The sequence below is a fragment of the Nesoenas mayeri genome (assembly GCF_963082525.1).
Source record: "Nesoenas mayeri genome assembly, chromosome: 2".
Taxonomy (NCBI): domain Eukaryota; kingdom Metazoa; phylum Chordata; class Aves; order Columbiformes; family Columbidae; genus Nesoenas; species Nesoenas mayeri.
The window spans coordinates 159623224-159640642 of record NC_137543.1 but is presented as its reverse complement, the minus strand read 5'-3'; the positions used below and the strand labels follow the sequence as shown (position 1 = coordinate 159640642).

The 17419-nt window shown below is 41.9% G+C and overlaps 1 protein-coding gene across 2 annotated transcripts in view; it reads left to right on the top strand.

Moving 5' to 3' along the window:
* CRHR2 (corticotropin releasing hormone receptor 2) overlaps nt 1-17419 on the top strand; it is a gene marked incomplete at both ends in the record, with an annotated part of 147920 nt that overhangs the window by 90442 nt on the left and 40059 nt on the right. For both annotated transcript variants that reach the window (XM_080339519.1, XM_080339520.1), the window contains 2 exons: nt 12044-12161; nt 16264-16417. In XM_080339519.1, the coding sequence (XP_080195645.1) occupies nt 12044-12161; nt 16264-16417 (272 nt within the window). The remainder of the gene's footprint in view (nt 1-12043; nt 12162-16263; nt 16418-17419) is intronic.

Sequence of the window (17419 nt, the reverse complement as noted above, 5' to 3'; positions counted from 1 at the left end):
ACACTCTATAGATAGACTTGTGAGTAGATATTAGAGGATGATTTCCAGCCCACAGAGCAGAGGGGTTCCAGGAGCAATGGAATGGAGGAAAAAATGAACTTAGAGTTAAACCAGAGTTTCAGGAAGGACTCTTACTCAATGGCTTCTTCACATGGGGTTTGGAGGATCAGGTGGCCACTTCCTATCCTGTGCTTGAAATATGTTCCTAGTGGCATATTTCTGTCATTGCCAAGATTTTAGCAACGAGACAGTGTTTTTGGAGATGGACACTAACTTGATTAAAATCTGGTAATATAACAAGATTAGATCTTTGTTGACTGGCTTGTAAAATTTGTCTATGTTCTATTCTCCTTCTGATGATGTTGGAATCATTTTGGGAACAGTGGAGCAAGCCTTGCAACTTTTCCAAGGCTTCAGATGAAGGAAGAAAGTAAAGGTTAGTCTTTACAGTTTAGATATGAATCATGCTCAGGAGTGCAATTTACTTCAAAAAATAACAAGTCCTGATTCATCTCTGGTAAGGAGAATTAGAGAAGATATTTTCAAGCCTAGATGTTTAGAGTCACCCACTACAAATGCACCTGCAGGTATTCAAATGGTTCAATTTCTGTTTTCATCCAAGATTGGATGGACGTCTCCATCCATTGCTAACTTCACTGTAGTTGTCCAGCATCTAAACACCTTTTTTTCTGTCTAATCTAAAATATGAATGCTGCTGCTTCATATTACTCTATCAAATAAAACATGAGAGAGATTGAAAATCCCTGATTTGTGTCACCTCAAAATTGGGCACGTACACTTCTGCTGCTGGGTGGACTCCCTGTGTGTGCTATGGAAGCAGCAGCTTCCTTGGGGAGGTACCTGGGTTGAACCATCAGAAACATTTCCACACATGCAGTGAGCACCATGAGGAAGAGTTTAGACCAAGCACAGGAATGAATATTTGGAAGGAGCAGGCCACGAATGATCCTATGTGGTCTTTCCTGAATTCCTGGCCAAATACTCAAAATTAATGAAATATTTTGTACCATGTTTTGGTAGAAATGAGGCCAAAGGAGATTGTGGACAGCAGCATCAGTGCCTCAGATTTCATTGTTAGTTTATTCACACAGTATCTGCAAAGGTAGATAATTTAATAAACATTGCTAATTATATAATTATATTAAAAGCATCAAAAAACATATACCCTGAATCCCCAAGCTGGTAATTTAATATTTTATATATATATATATAATATATATATTTAATAATCCTACCAGAGGATTTTGCACGAGGATTTTGCATGAGGACAGCTGTGCACACTTACAGTTCCGAGATCAACCGCTATCAACTCTCAGTGCTTGGCTTCTGAAATCTTTACTTGAATTTGTGCAATCCAGCTGCAATGGTCACTCCTAATAGAAATAGAAATACATTCACCCTTTCATGGTCTGGAGTAATAAGTACAGTCTGTGTGAACAGGACAATGATTTGGATAAATCCCAGAGGGCTGTAGCCACGTATTATGCCCCTGCTACTCTAAAAGTAGTTTCTTATGTGGTACTAAAACCTGAGCTGCAAGATAGCTTCTGCTAAAAAGACACTTCACAGGCCTGTTTCCTGTTTGTTTCAAAAATTACTGACATCTGACCTCCATTTAGCAAAGCAAATTAGAGCAGACTCCTAAATCTGTTTCAACTAGCTACACCACAAGCATGTGCTGTACTAAATGAAGCCATCTGCATCCGACTTTGTCATTCCTCTGAAAATAAGAGACATTTCCTCCAGTGAAAGAGCTGATTGCATAGTCAAGATTGGAGCCATATTCTTAGACCAGAGTATCCTCTGACTGGATTTCAGTTAGCCCGTGTTTAACCTCACAGTTCTCAGGGACTACATTTGGAGCGCTATGTCTGTCCAGTTCTGGGCTCCCCAGTTTAAGAAGGACAAGGAATTACTGGAGGGAGTCCAGCAGAGAGCTATAAAGATGTTGAGGGATCTGGAGCATCTTTCTTATGAGGAGAGACTGAGAGAGCTGGGTCAGAGGGGCTGAGAGGGGAAGCTGAGAAGCTGAGAGGGGATCTCATCCATGTTTATAAATATCTCAAGGGTGGGTGTCAAGAGGATGGACCAGACTCTGTTCAGTGGTGCCCAATGACAGGATGAGGGGCAATGGGCACAGACTGAAACACAGGAGGTTCCATTGGAATATGAGGAGAAACTTCTTTCCTTTGAGGTGCCAGAGCTGGACCAGGCTGCCCAGAGAGGTTGTGGAGTTTCCTTCTCTGGAGACATTCAAACCACCTGGACATGATCCTGTGCAATCTGCTCTGATGAACCTGCTTTGATTGGACTACTTGATCGCCTCCCATCTCAACCAGTCTGTGATTCTGTTTCTCTTTGTACACTGACCAGGAACAAAGCACAGGCTGATGCAGTGTCCTATAGTTATCCATACTGTCCATGGGTAGTTCGCAAAGGGCCATTTTTGACACACCATGTTATGCAGTCACAAAATGCTGGGCACACATACTGACAGTGAACATGTCCTGCCCTGGTGCTGTCCTACCTGCAGTCCTGTTCTGAGTTGTGTTGGTTGCATCCTTCTAACCGTAGGAACATCAGTGCTTTAAGCCTTCATGTCTGAATGCTTTGTGTCCCGTGATTAAAAATTGGCTTGAAGGCAGGAGAAAGAAGTTTTGGAAAAGGCTTAGTGGAGCACAGATGGTTCCACAATGGGTTTATTTTTAGGGTCTATGCACATCCTATACACTGTTGCTGCTGCTTCTCTTCACCTGAGCGTTTCACCTCTGTCCTCATAAAGCTGTTATTCTCCTCCAGGCTTTTTTTCTTCCTTTGCAACTGCCCCTTGCATTTCTTGTGGGAATATTTATATTCCCCTGGGCAACTGCCACCAAGGAGCTCATTTTCCCTGCCAACCTCTCCAGCTGCCTTTCCCATCTGTAAGCATTAGGACCAGAATACATGTAGAGACTGAACATGAGCATGCAGAGGAAACCATGAGGACCTCAGGGGAGTCGTCTGTGTGGATGAAAGCAAACAGCCCATGACAGACATTGAGCCTGGGAAATAACTCGTTGTTAGGTATTTTTCCCACTCCATGCCATTTATGGCTTGTCCATGAGCTTTGCCTGCCCTAGAAAATACTAAAGGGGAAAATATACTTTTTTTAAGTATTGTCCATGATTCTCCTTCCTGCTGGTTCAACAGCAATGGAATGGGAAGGACTCCAGCAAAGTGCTCTCAGATTTCTGCTGCCAACTGTTTTCAGATAGACTTTGGGACAGTAGTTTTAATTTAACATCAGTATTAATAGAATACTACATGAATTAATAGAAGGTTTCCATGCTGCTTTATTAAAGCTATCATTTGCAATTATTAGTATTTCCATGCAGATGATTCAAGTAATTCAGCTTGCTTTCAGCCATGCTGGTGTATTATTATGATTGCTAATGTTAATTGTTTGTGTCATGCTTTGAATTGGAAAATAGTAGTTCTGCATATCCCAGAGGGAAAATATCACTGTATGGATAGAGAAAAAAAAAAACAAACACAAACAACAACCAAAAACCCCACACTCAAAACCCATCAATCAACAGAAAGTCTACTTTGAGTCTTACCACTGCTATTTTTTAAACTCTTATAGATCTCCCTTTCCAAATCAATGAAAGTAGCAGAAAGACTTCATCAGATTTTCTGCCTTTTCAGATCTCAGCATTTCCCAGGTCAAAAGAATGGATTTTCTAACTCTCTGCTTTCTATATCCAATCATACAATTAAGGTCATTGGAGGGCAATAATTAGCAAAGTGTGCTTTCTCTATCAACAATCCAAAACTCTTTCTGCCTACCTCTGTCACAGGCTGCTGGAGAATTTTGCTATTTTTTTCATTTGCTGCTATTGTTCCTAACATGGAAGCTCAGTTACAACACACATCAAGCAGTTCAGGATGCCAGTGGTACGATATTGAGTGAGGGAATGGCATTTGGGCTTGAAACACAGCATGTTCTTAAATCAAATAAAGAGGTCATTATGTGTAATTTCCCACCATATACCTGGCTTTTGATTTATTAATTAGGAAGGCCAGAGAAGTATGTTTGCTTTTACCTTAATTACTTCTTTGTGTCTAGCTGTAGAGATGCAGCTGATGCTTTTACAGGGCTCTCTGTGTGTATGGTGATGCTCCCAAATCATCTTGTCTGGTTTTGGCCAGCACAACCAGAGACACTCTGGGACTCATGACTCACTGGAACACACAAATTTTCCTAAACCATTGTCCCCAAATTCCTGTAGATATCAAACAAGGTACTTCGTAATTTAGCCCATTTTTTTCCCTTCAATTCAGAAACTGTAAGTTCTTATTTTCTCCTCTTTTCAAGGAAATCCTTTTCCTTCTGCTCCTTCACTCAGTGTAACACACACCACTTGCTTGTACCTGTCTGACACCACTTGCTGTATTTCAGGGGGATATTTCAGGCCTGAAAGCTGCTGCCAAGCACAGCCGGAAGTGAAATTGCTGCGGGAACTGTGCTAGTTCAGAACATGTCACTCCAATCTTCAAAAAGGGCAAGAAGGAGGACCCGGGTAACTATAGACCGGTCAGCCTCACCTCTGTCCCTGGGAAAGTAATGGAACAACTTATCCTTGGTGCTATCTCAAGGCATATCAAGGATAAGAAGGTTATTAGGGGCAGTCAGCATGACTTTACCAAGGGTAGGTCATGCTTGACCAACCTCATAGCCTTTTATGAGAATGTTACAAGGTGGATGGATGATGGCAGAGCCGTGGATGTGGTCTACCTTGACTTCAGTAAAGCCTTTGACACAGTCTCCCACAGCATCCTAGTTGCTAAGTTGCGGAGGTGTGGTCTAGACAATAGAGTAGTGAGGTGGGTTACAAACTGGCTTAAGGAGAGAAGCCAGAGAGTGGTAGTCAATGGTGCGGAGTCTAGTTGGAGACCAGTATCCAGTGGAGTACCTCAGGGGTCAGTACTGGGGCCAGTATTATTCAATATATTCATTAACGACTTAGACGAGGGAATAGAGTGTACTATCAGCAAGTTTGCTGATGACACTAAGCTGGGAGGAGTGGCTGACACGCCAGAAGGCTGTGCTGCCATCCAGCGAGACCTAGACAGGCTGGAGAGTTGGGCGGGGAATAACCTAATGAAATTTAACAAGGAAAAGTGTAGAGTCCTGCATCTGGGCAGGAACAACCCCAGGTTCCAGTATCGATTGGGAAATTACATATTAGAGAGCAGTGTAGGGGAAAGGGACCTGGGGATCCTGGTGGACAACAGGATGACCATGAGCCAGCACTGTGCCCTTGTGGCCAGGAAGGCCAATGGCATCCTGGGATGTATTAGAAGGGGGGTGGTTAGTAGATCGAGAGAGGTCCTCCTTCCCCTCTACTCTGCCCTGGTGAGACCACATCTGGAATATTGTGTCCAGTTCTGGGCCCCTCAGTTCAAGAAGGACAGGGAACTGCTGGAGAGGGTCCAGCGTAGGGCAACAAAGATGATTAAGGGAGTGGAGCACCTCCCTTATGAGGAAAGGCTGAGGGAGCTGGGTCTCTTTAGTTTGGAGAAGAGGAGACTGAGGGGTGACCTTATTAATGTTTATAAATATATAAAGGGTGAGTGCCATGAGGATGGAGCCAGGCTCTTCTCGGTGGCAAACAATGATAGGACAAGGGGTAATGGGATCAAGCTGGAACACAAGAGGTTCCACTTAAATTTGAGAAAAAACTTCTTCTCAGTAAGGGTGACAGACACTGGAACAGGCTGCCCAGGGGGGTTGTGGAGTCTCCTTCTCTGGAGACATTCAAGACCCACCTGGACATGTTCCTGTGCAACCTCACCTAGGCGTTCCTGCTCCAGCAGGGGGATTGGACTAGATGATCTTTTGAGGTCCCTTCCAATCCCAAACATACTGTGATACTGTGATACTGTGATGTTGGAGACAAAGCACCAGCGACTCCTCCCAGCTTGCTCTTGCAGCCCATGGGACCAGCAGTTTCCTGCTGTCCATTCCAGGCTCTTTCTATCGCTCCTCCCTGCAATTGCCACAGGACACGAGGGAATGTAGTTGTGAGGAAATGCCTCCTTATCCATCCCTTGGGAGGGGAAAGGCAAGTGGAGAAGAGGAACCAACATAGACAACTCTATTTTTACCACGAATAACATCGTATGAGCTCTTTGGTCCGGCATGTTAGTAGCATAAGCCATGGCGTGACCCCAATGAGCATAAAGCAGAAAAGGAATTCAGTGACTCCTGTGAGGAGTTGGGGCCACCAACAGGGTGATTTAATGTGATAAAATGTGATCTCTGAATCAGGAATATCTTAAAACCCCTGACTGCCAGAAGCAAGGAGATAGGAACAAGGGACAACTGACAATCTACATCCCCTGTTTCCCATACTGTCTTTTACTGATCACCACTGGGGACCAGGTCACAACCTACGTGGCTCATTGGTCCGACTGAACATGGACTTTCTTATGTCTTCATGTTGTGGCCTCAATCCTTAAGTCTATTCTGACTGAATTGTTGCAATTTCTTTTCTTATTCCTTCCATATTTGGACCTATGCACAGGGAAGAGTCAGCAGGAGAGTCAAACCAAGGCCTTGACCAGCACTTTTTATCTGAAAAGCATCAGGGCGGGAGGCAAACGTAGGAAAAGGTTCTTTGATGGAAGTTGGTAGCCTCAGTCCATGGTATCTTGTGATGTCCCAGACTCTTTGCCCTCCTGAGAAGGTAGCTCTCTGCTGTCTGTGCTTTCATTTTCCTGATGTTGTCACTGCCACAGTCCCCAAATTGTGATATCTCCCTACAGAGATTAGAATAATGCCAAATTTCTTAGCTTCTGAGTTGTGAGGGAGTTCACTCATGCCAATCACTGTGCCTCTAGAGAAGCTCAATTCACTAACTTATAATACAGCTCAATGTGTTTCAAATTCCACCTCATCTCATTTACAGTGAGATGTGAATTCCTTTTCAGTGCTGCCTGTAAGGGCAGTTATTGTTGTTTCTGGAGCACAGACTTCCTTCCTTTTTCACTTCACGGAGTGAAGGCAATAATTAATCAAGGAGAAAATAAGTGCGTCATCAAAGACTGTTGTAATTCTAAGTTTAACAGGCTTTCAACAAGGGACAGGTCTTTATATAAGTAACAGAATTATTTCAGTATAAATTAAGGCTTATAAATTTAAGACAGAATCCATCTATCAAAAGCTGGGAAAAGACCTGTGGAGGACGAATTACCCCTATGGGTATTATGAGTTTTTTCCTCAGACTTTGAGATGAGTGAATACAACAAGGTCAGCTTTGTGCCTTCGCCAAACATTAGCTGCACTGCAGATCTCCTATTAGTCATTAGCTTTGTTGCCCAATCTGGGTCATGTCCTTCATTCACTGTCCACCTCAGACTCCAATCTGGCCACATAGATGAACTTTACGCACTGGGAAAGCTCCTGAGCCCAACAGAACAGTCTCATGTGAATAGTACCTGTAGTGAATCATAGAATCATAGAATCTTTTCAGTTGGAAGAGACCCTCTGGATCATCAAGTCCAACCATAACCTTACCTAAATCTAGCACAAAACCATGTCCCTAAGAACCTCATTTAAACACCTTTTAAATCCCTCCAGGGATGGTGACTCCACCACTGCCCTGGGCAGCCTGTTCCAGTGCCCAACAATCCTTTCCATGAAGAATTTTTTCCCAATATCCAATCTAGACCTCCCCTGGTGCAACTTGAGGCCATTTCCTCTTGTCCTGTCACTTGTTACTTGGGAGAAGAGACCAGTCCCCTCCATGCTACAACCTCCTTTCAGGTAGTTGTAGACAGCAATAAGGTCTCCCCTCAGCCTCCTTTTCTCCAGGCTGAACTCCCCAGGTCCCTCAACTGCTCCTCATCAGATTTGCGCTCCAGGCTCTTGTCTCAGTCAGTATCCCTCTAGATGCTTTACCCATACTAAATAACAATAATAACATTCACCAGCAGTGCCTGTAAATGAGAGCAGCTTTCTCAGGTGGCTAGCAAGAGATCTTTCCCTTTTTACATCAATGGACTTCGCTGTAGTCCCTCCACTGCTCTGCCCTGAGGCCTCCATACATTATATTAACCCTCCTGTTGTTTCTCCTTCCCCAGTATGAACCTGACACGATTTCTCAAGCTTTTCCTGCCCTTGGCTAGGAAATGCATTAATGCAATTCATACTGTGATTTCTGTGCTAGTTGTAGTTAGGAGACAGATACAAACAGAAACCATGTGCTCTGGGCTCTCTACAAACAAAAACAAACTTTGGACCCCTAGTTGGTACTCCTATTAAAATAAAAGTATAGGAAAAAAATATAAAGGGAAAAAGTTACAACCGTTCTAGAGTCATTGAGATATTCTGCAGAACTTTCAGACCTGTGTTTCTCAGCCTGACTGTACCAGTGGTCCCTAATTAACACCAGCAGAATAATGACCCAGACATCACAAATGCAAATCCAGCCCCTCACCTGTTTGTGATATCTCAATATCACAAATATCTCAATATGCTTTGGCAAAGCAGTAACATAGTGGGGAATGTGACTGGGGAGAGACTGCAGCTGGAAAAGCAAAATGCTTGCTCTGCAGCATCTTCTTCATTGCTCTGTTAGCCCCAAAAACATGAAGGTTTTTGGCAGGTGAAAGCATCTACTTAACATCTATGCTACACAAAGTGTCTCAGGAAGGAAATGAAGCTGTGGTACCAGGTTGCTGATACTCAACGTATGGATTTTGCTACAGGTAGTGGGACTCAGGAACCAGCTATCCCTCTTGCATAACCAAAGTGTTATTTGACAAGGCTTCAGGCCTCATTTTGGTAAATTCCAGCTGTTGGTCATATTTATACTTTACTTAATTTTATATTAGGAACACATCTTCCCTCTGCCCCTGTGGCTTTTTGTAAAGAGAGAGAGTTTTGATCATAATTATCTGGAAATCTTGGGAGTTCTCAACACAGATCAGACCCTCTTGCTCTGGATCCTTAACACAAATTGCTAAAAGTTCATCTCTGTCCCAAGCATCTTGGAATCCAAACAAAAGCCAATGGCTGGATGCAGACAGATGGGCAAAGAAGACAAAACAGTATGAAACAAGAAATAGTGAGGAGAGCAAAGATCATGCAGCCAGTAGATGCTGAGGTTACCTTTATGTTCCAAAACACAGAAGAGAATGTGATTTTGATGACTAAGATCCTACTGAGGGGGAAAGCTCTTGTTAGGAACTATTTGTTTGATCCTATTTGTCCCTGCGGCCAGTCCAATGTCCCTGCTGTAAATCTTGTGGGAATAAGGTTTCTTCCACCAGATTTAGTGGTGTTCCAGAAGATGGGATGATTAAACTACACCTAAATGGAGGCATGCAACAAGGATTCTTTTTTTTTTCCCACTCCTTTATCTTCTCTTAGTCAAGAAGTACATACAGGTGTCAAATGTGCTGGATCTGTTTTGTTGTTAGAGCTCTCAAAAGCAATTAATTTCATGCCAGTAGCTCTACAGTTTGACCTGAATTTCCTCAGTTTCTAGTCCCCTGCCTCCCTCTCCCCCTAGAAGCAGCATTTCAAATTCCCTCCTTAATCTGCTAATCCTTAACCTGAAGGGAGTGAATATAACACCGAGATGAACAGCAGCTTCAGGACATTTATGTGCAGAATGATAAACAAAGAACAGACCTTAATAACAAGTTTCAAGGTCTGTCCAGAGACAGATGGGTTCTTGTGGTTCAGCATGAAAGGCAGTAGGTGTTGGTTGGGTAGTTTCTTTGAAAGCCTAACACGAACCTTTGCCTTTGTTAGAAGTGAAAATCTTGAAGTGAGATGTGTCTCTGATGTGTTCTCTGGTAGCAGAGGTTACATTGAGAGCAACGCTTTGGGGTTTTGTAGCCTAAATCAAAGTAAACGGATTTGAGCAGCTGGAGGTTTGTTTTCCAAATTGACTCCAATCATGAGTCACTGAGGCTCTCAAAACCAAATACCAATTTTATACCTGGAGCCTGAGTTGTTAAACTCAGAAGCTATTTTAACATTGACTTAGTAGGGTTGTATCTCTGAGCATTTTTCTGTAAATTGGAGTACCTAGTATGTAGGAGGACTTCTATTTGTTGGGTTTTTTTTCTGTATTTCTGTGAAATCTCTAAGAGATTTGTGAGGCTGAAGGACATAACAGAATTGCTTCTGGCCCTAAAACTGACTAATCAAGTCCTAGGAACAGTGCAATAAGTGTTTCACGGTAACAAAATAGTACTTGTTTAAGAAGGCTGGCTTGTTTTTCATGCAAAAAAACCTGAGGCAACAGCAAAGTTGGTTGCTGGATTGTGCTTTCTCTTTTTGCTCTCAGTGGGATGAGCTACAGTCAGCTACAGCTGAGCGTGTTTGAGACCACGACTTTCCATGGCTGTCCCATGTTATTTGACAGCTTCTTTTACAAGCAGGGGGGCTGATGTGGCAAATGCAGAATCCTAACCTGATGACACTCACCTTTAGGGTGAGTGTCAGGAGGATGGAGCCAGGCTCTTCTTGGTGACAATCAATGATAGGACAAGTGGTAATGGGTTCAGATTGGAACAAAAGAGGTTCCACTTAAATTTGAGAAGGAACTTCTTCTCAGTAAGGGTAACAGAGCACTAGAACAGGCTGCCCAGGGAGGTTGTGGAGTCTCCTTCTCTGCAGACATTCCAACCTGCCTGGACACCTTCCTGTGTAACCTCATCTGGGTGTTCCTGCTCCATGGGGGAATTGCACTGGATGAGCTTTCCAGGTCCCTTCCAACCCCTGACATTCTGGGATTCTGTGATCCTGGGAAATGCACTGGCTCTTTGGATCCCTGTGGAAGAGATTTTAGTAACTGGAGTGTTTCTGTGTTTAGCAACTTTGCACTCACCTTCCTTTGTGGCTTCACAAAGAATGAGAAGACAAAATGCTCTTGTTTCAGGTGATGAAATGAATAACTTTCTGTCTAGTTTCAGTGATACTTCAGTTGCTGGCATCAGCATCATGCACTGGCCACCTCCTGGAGCCATTTTCAGCAGCAAGCACTATTTAAGATGTCCATTCTTTTGTTTTATGGCACTGCGCCCCAACTTATTGCGGCTCATATTTTACATTGTGCTCATGTTTTACATTGCGTCTGAAAGGGAGCTGGGAAAGGACTAAAAACAGACACAGAGATTTTCTGGCAAAGGAAGAGACACAGTTTTACCTTGTTTGAGAAAGCTTGGTACAGCCAGCTGAGCCCAGGACTGGAAACCAGGCAGTTGATGTTCTCCTATCATATTAATGTGCCTGTTCAAGAGACCGACTGAATGCAAACCATTCCAGTTTTGCCAGTCCAGAGCTGATATTTGTCACCAAATCTCTTTCTGTGAACAATGCAACACACTCCAGTGCAGCATTGTTTAGGGGCTTATCAGTTCTAGTTGACATTATAGCTGGTGGGATGGGAAGGAGGGGAGCAAAAATGATAACCAAGAATGAAATAACCATTTGAATCTTTGGGTCTTTCTAGTAGGTCATGTTTCACTTGCTTGAAGTGATTTAGTGTCAAAGAAAGCATCTCATCAAGACAAATTGTTGTATGTGGCTTTGCAAAAGTTATTCTGTGGTTTCTGGAACAAAGGTATATAACAAGGAAAAGAAGCAGCACGGATTTTGCCATAGCCCATTTGCTGCTTTGTATTTATGTCATTTATTTGTGTTGTGACTACACTGCCAAATACAAGTTTTGGCTTTGGCACTGGATGTACAATTTACTCTGAGAGCCAGAGAATGAGACCAAACCCAGATATGACAGCTAGTAAAGATATAGGCTACAGACAGCATGTAAACCATTATTGCTGACCCACTGGACAGACAAACCTCCTGTTTCATAGTGTAAGAAAAGTAATGGAGAGGGATAAACCATGAGGAATTTTGAAAGTGAATAGAATTAGCTTGTGTTTTTTTATACAGTCATTAACATGTATGTGTATTTCTTCCCTGTATATGATGATGATTTAAATGTGTTTCTGTGTTTAGGAGTATCAGATGCCTGCGGAATATTATCCACTGGAACTTGATCACCACTTTCATCCTGAGGAATGTGATGTGGTTTCTACTTCAAATGATAGATCACAACATACATGAAAGCAATGAAGTAAGTGCTTAGAGGTAGCGTGTCTATGCCATGTAGTTTGGGAGCAGGCAGGGGTGCTGAATTTGTTCAACTGATAGAAATATTACAAGGACACATACACGTGCTCGGAGTGATTTTCATGTGGTTTCAAAAATATTAAGAAAAGCAGCTTAGATTTTTCTGATTTTTCGTTTATTTCCTCATCACTGAATATCAAACACTTTTTAAAAGTAAAAATCCCTCCCAAAAACTTATTTTTAATCTTCACTGACTATAGGCACTTTCCAAATTTATATCCTGTGAGACACAGTATTGTGCAAGACACTAAATTTGGTAGTTCTTGAACACTGTTTTTTGTCAGACCATCTTGCGGTGATGTGCACTGATGTAGGGAAAGCATTCATTCCAGAGGGCAATCTCTATGAACACAGGACAGAAATAATTGATTTGGCTGTTGAGGCTCTGAGTCAGCTTTGTCTGATGACAGTGGACTTCTTGCTGTCTAGAGTCAGTGAGACTTCCAAGAAAAGAAGAAATAGGGCCTGAAACAGTACAATTTTTGTTTCTTTATATCTTCGTGGGGGAAAAAAAAAAGAATAAATCAATTTTTCTGCTAATCCCTTCTACACCATGTTGGCCTTGAGGATGAGGATCTGTGATATGAGCTGCATCCAGCAGCAGCTCCCTGCCACTAAGTGGGTTGGCTCCTTCCTTCAGGGACCCAAATGCTTCGCTCCAGCTCCTGCTGCTCCTTTTGAACTGTTTCTGTTGCTTTTCTTGATCCCTTGGGAAGGACTGAACCCTTGGAGACTGAAGTCACTAAACTGGTGGAAAACTAAACAAGCCAGCAAAAAATCGAGCAAGAGTTTTCTGCTGGTGTAGTCGTGGGTGACTGAGAGTTAAAGCCAGTTCAAGGGACTGGATGGATACACACAATAAAAAATGGGAAGGCTGAAGGGGGTGAGAAGTGAGGCATCTTCTTTGCGTGGCTTTGAGCACTCTTGAGGAATACAGCATGTCACAGCACTCTCATTTCTCTTACTATCTAAGTTATTTTTTGTTCACTCAAGTAACCCACAAACCTCAATTTTTTTTTTACACTGAGGGTGGTTCAACACTGTCCCAGGTTGGCCAGAGAGGTGGTGGATGAACCATCTCTGGAGACATCCCAGGCCAGGCTGGACGGGGCTCTGAGCAACCTGAGCTGGTGAAGATGTCCCTGCTCATGGCAGGGGTGGCACTGGGGGAGCTTTGGAGGTCCCTTCAACCCAAATTATTCTATGATTCTAACTGCAGGTGCTTGTTTGAGTGAGGACATTCAATCAGTCTCTATGTCAGTACAGTAATGTCTCCCTCCATTTAGTCACATGGCAGCCCCAATAATATAAGAATTTTTGAGTGGACTAAAAGCATTCACTCCACAAGAAAAAGTAATTTTCTTGGGGAATAATTCTACATTTCCTTGGTGAGTGGTCCTTTTTGATAGCCCCTTAGCAGGGTCTTTTACTGTTCTCTTTCCCTTGTAATACTGTCATGGTGGAGTATTCTCCTTTTAGGACTGTCCCCTGGTATTTATCTCCCTAATAAAGAAGAAACAGCATCCTACACATACTTATGCACACACATACACACACACACACCCTTCATAATCTCTTTGGACAGAGAGTGGACTAAAGTGCCTATAGATTAGAAGCTGGAAAACAAATAGCAGTCATTAGTACCTAAATTAAGAAAGAGTATGAGATTCTAAGGGTTTGGGGATATCTATGCATAACTATTATTCTTCAAGCAGCTACTCTTTTGAGATGTTATAGCATCTATTAATTCCCTGTTTGCTTTTATTTCTGACATTTTCAGGCTACAGAAGGTGGTGGTATATGAGCTTTATTGTTGACAGTTTTATACTGTGTGATTTAATCTCAAGGTGCTGCTGCAAATCTTAATACAGACTTTTACAGATATCTAGAAAAAAAATGTTGGAGTCAGGCACTCAAATACCTTTTAAAATGTGACAACAAAGTGTTGAGGAAAATATAAACCTGCAAACATAAGGACAGATCCTCACATGCCTCAGTTTTCATTAATTCATCTCTTCTCTGCAGAACACTGCAGTCTTTTGGGGAAGGTACTTTATACAAGCTTAGTAATAACTTTGTTAAATTCCTGTTATGATAGAAGTCACAGTCAAAATAACACCACCAAAATCAATGTGAGCAACATCACTATGCTGGCTAATGATGTCATCTCTTCTCTGCTGATCAGTAATAATGTAGTTACAGAACCATCAGGGACTCAATGTGGAAACATTTTGCATGAAGTTATAGTGCTTGTGTTAATAAATCAAGACGGGGAATTGCTGAAGATATCTGGAGTCCGATGGTGGATACACATGGGGATCAAGAATCCTCAGTCAAATAAACGAAATTGTATAAATTAATGAGTTCTGCTAATTGGGTTTATTATTCAGCACGAACAAATCCACTGTTCCCAAAGGAATTGCTCAAAATTCATTTTATTCTGGTTTCCTATGGAAACGATGCAGAGGGAGATTTCACTACTATCACATGTATTTGTATCTGTCCTGGTACCTTCGCAACCCCCTGCCCAGTTCCACTCAGTTCTGACACAGAAGCAACAAGTTCAGATAAAATTGGGTTTTTTGTAACTCTTGTGAAAATAGGCAACTGTGGAGAGGACAAAAAGTGTGTAAGTGTTGCAACTGAGGGGTAGAGTGGAACAGGAGTCTAGATATTATATCAGAAAATTTTCATGAGTTTAAGGCCACGGGGAAAGATTTAATTCATACTCGTACTTTCAAAAAAATTGAATGTGAGACTTAGAGTCTTTGGAAACGAAGTCCTGTTGGTTTGGGGGTCAATCAGGAATGGAGCCAAAATATTTGTTTGGTGTTATCCAAAAATAGGATTTTGTTTGTTTGTGGTTTTATTTTACTTTGCTCAGGCCAAAAGGAGAACAAAAAATTATTTGGTTTACTCAAAGCTTCAAAAACAAAAGGTTTCATCTGCTTCTGAGTTTTGTTTTTTGATCTTATATTAAAGATGAAGCCAAACTAAATTTCAAATCCTAATTAAATTATGCAAAAATGAAAGCTTTAACACATCCGAAAGGTTTATTCTCTTTATTTCAGCTCAATAAACAGAAGTGATTACAACTTGTTAATGGCTTATCATTTTGTAACTGCGTTTCTTGTCCAATAAATGTGGGGAATATGCTGAATGCCCGCTTGGTCAGAAAGAAGCTTTCCCAGTCTTCTGTGTATAGCACTGTGGAAATTACCATCAGCAGTTACTTGTGATTTATTGATGCGATGTTGCTGTCTATCTCTCTATAGCTAATAGAGTATTCCACAGCTGTGCTCTCTCTGCACAGCCATGAGGAGAAGAGGCCTTTATTGAACCTGACCAAAAAAATCCTGTTGAAGTCATGGCAAAATTCAAACTGAAGTGCTAATGGCAGGAATAGGGTGGATGAAGCAGCTGACAAAAGCATGTCTTCAAAATGAAATATATTTTTTCTGAATGTCAGTGGTGCTTCTTCCCTTCAGTGGAAGTGAAACAAGACTGTGACATTCACTTCTATCTCATATTTTCTTTGAATTTCTCAGGAGGTGGGTTGTAGTAACTAAGGTATGCTTAGACTCTCACATCATCTTTAGATAGGACCCTGGGCTATATAGCTGTACCTCTCTGAAATATCATCTGTAGTCAAATGACCTCCCTTTTCTTGTCTTCTTTCCACACATCTGCTTCTTAAACCGCTTAGGGATTGCTGGTCTGGATGTGTCCTATGGTGTGTTAACTTTCCAGACATGCTCAAGTGCAGGAGATCCTGCATGCTGTGGTCAAGGCCGAGCTTCAGACATAGTTGTGAGGTCCCAATAGAACCTAAGATATTCTGATTCCAAATCACAGGTATAAATCCACATCCCATGAATGTTTTAGTTTAACAGTTGGACTCAATGATCTTCAAGATTCTTTTCCAACCAAAATGACTCTATGATTCTATGGATTCTACTATTTATTTTTAATTGAATAACCATATATAAAATTTTTTAAATGTTCTCACCATGATTTTAAAATGTTGTTTTCTATTTTCTTTCCAGCCCTGGTGTCGATGTATTACCACTGTCTACAATTATTTTGTGGTGACCAACTTCTTCTGGATGTTTGTGGAAGGCTGCTACTTACACACTGCTATAGTGATGACTTATTCCACAGATAAGCTGCGGAAATGGGTCTTTCTCTTCATAGGATGGTGTAAGTGACTCATGTTTAAAATGATATTACATGGTATCTGGCATTAAAGTGATAAAAACAAAAGCAGAAAGAATAAATGTTAAAAATCCCACTGTGGTGAAGTCTAACATTCAAACTTAACTTTATGTCAGAACAACATGAGATCGGGTTTAGTTCTTCACTGTGATGATGATATAAACCAAATAGGTTATGGCTGGATTTATCTTCTTCATTTAGATCCTCAGATAACTGATGTTAAGGAACAAAAGGGAAGTCCCAGGCTCAAGACTTTGGGAATGCAGCAGTTCATACCATGTCCCTTTCATTTTGATCAGCAAAGCAGCAATCACAACCCCTTATGCATGAAACAGAAAAGGCACTTGTCTGTGCCCTGTGGACCACTCAATCTCAAGAGACAGATGAGACACATCTAAGTGAAGAACTGGCTATAAGAGAATCCTAATTATCTGCCAGTCTTTTGAGCTGCTGAAGGATTTGTTCCTAGAAAACCACCTTTAACAAAGAGTCACATGCCATCTTTGTACTATACTTGTGGCTACTCAAAGGCAGAAAAATAGCTCATTGCATGCCATAGCCTTATTTCTACTGTGCCAGCCTGGACCAGCACAAAGGAGCATCTCCTTCACCCTCACTGCATCCATATAAACTGGTCTGGTGGTAAGAGGCTGGGAAACGACTGTGAGAGTAGCAGTACTGCTGAAAAAGATGTAGGGCTTGCAGTGGATGCAAGCCGAGGATGAGCCATTGGTGCCTTCTTATCATAAATAAGGTAAAAGACATACTGTGTGGAGAGAAGATTGAGGGAAGTTACTACTGCTTTCTATTCAGCTTTGGTAAGGCTGCCTTTGGAATACTGTGGTCAGTATTAGGCCTTTCGGGTAAAAAGGGCTGTGGAAAATCTGGAGATTAGGCAGTAGAAGGCTGTCAGTATGATCAGGGATCTAGAGGACATGACCTGTGAAGTGAGGCTGAAGGAGCTGAGCTTATTTAATCTGGCAAGGA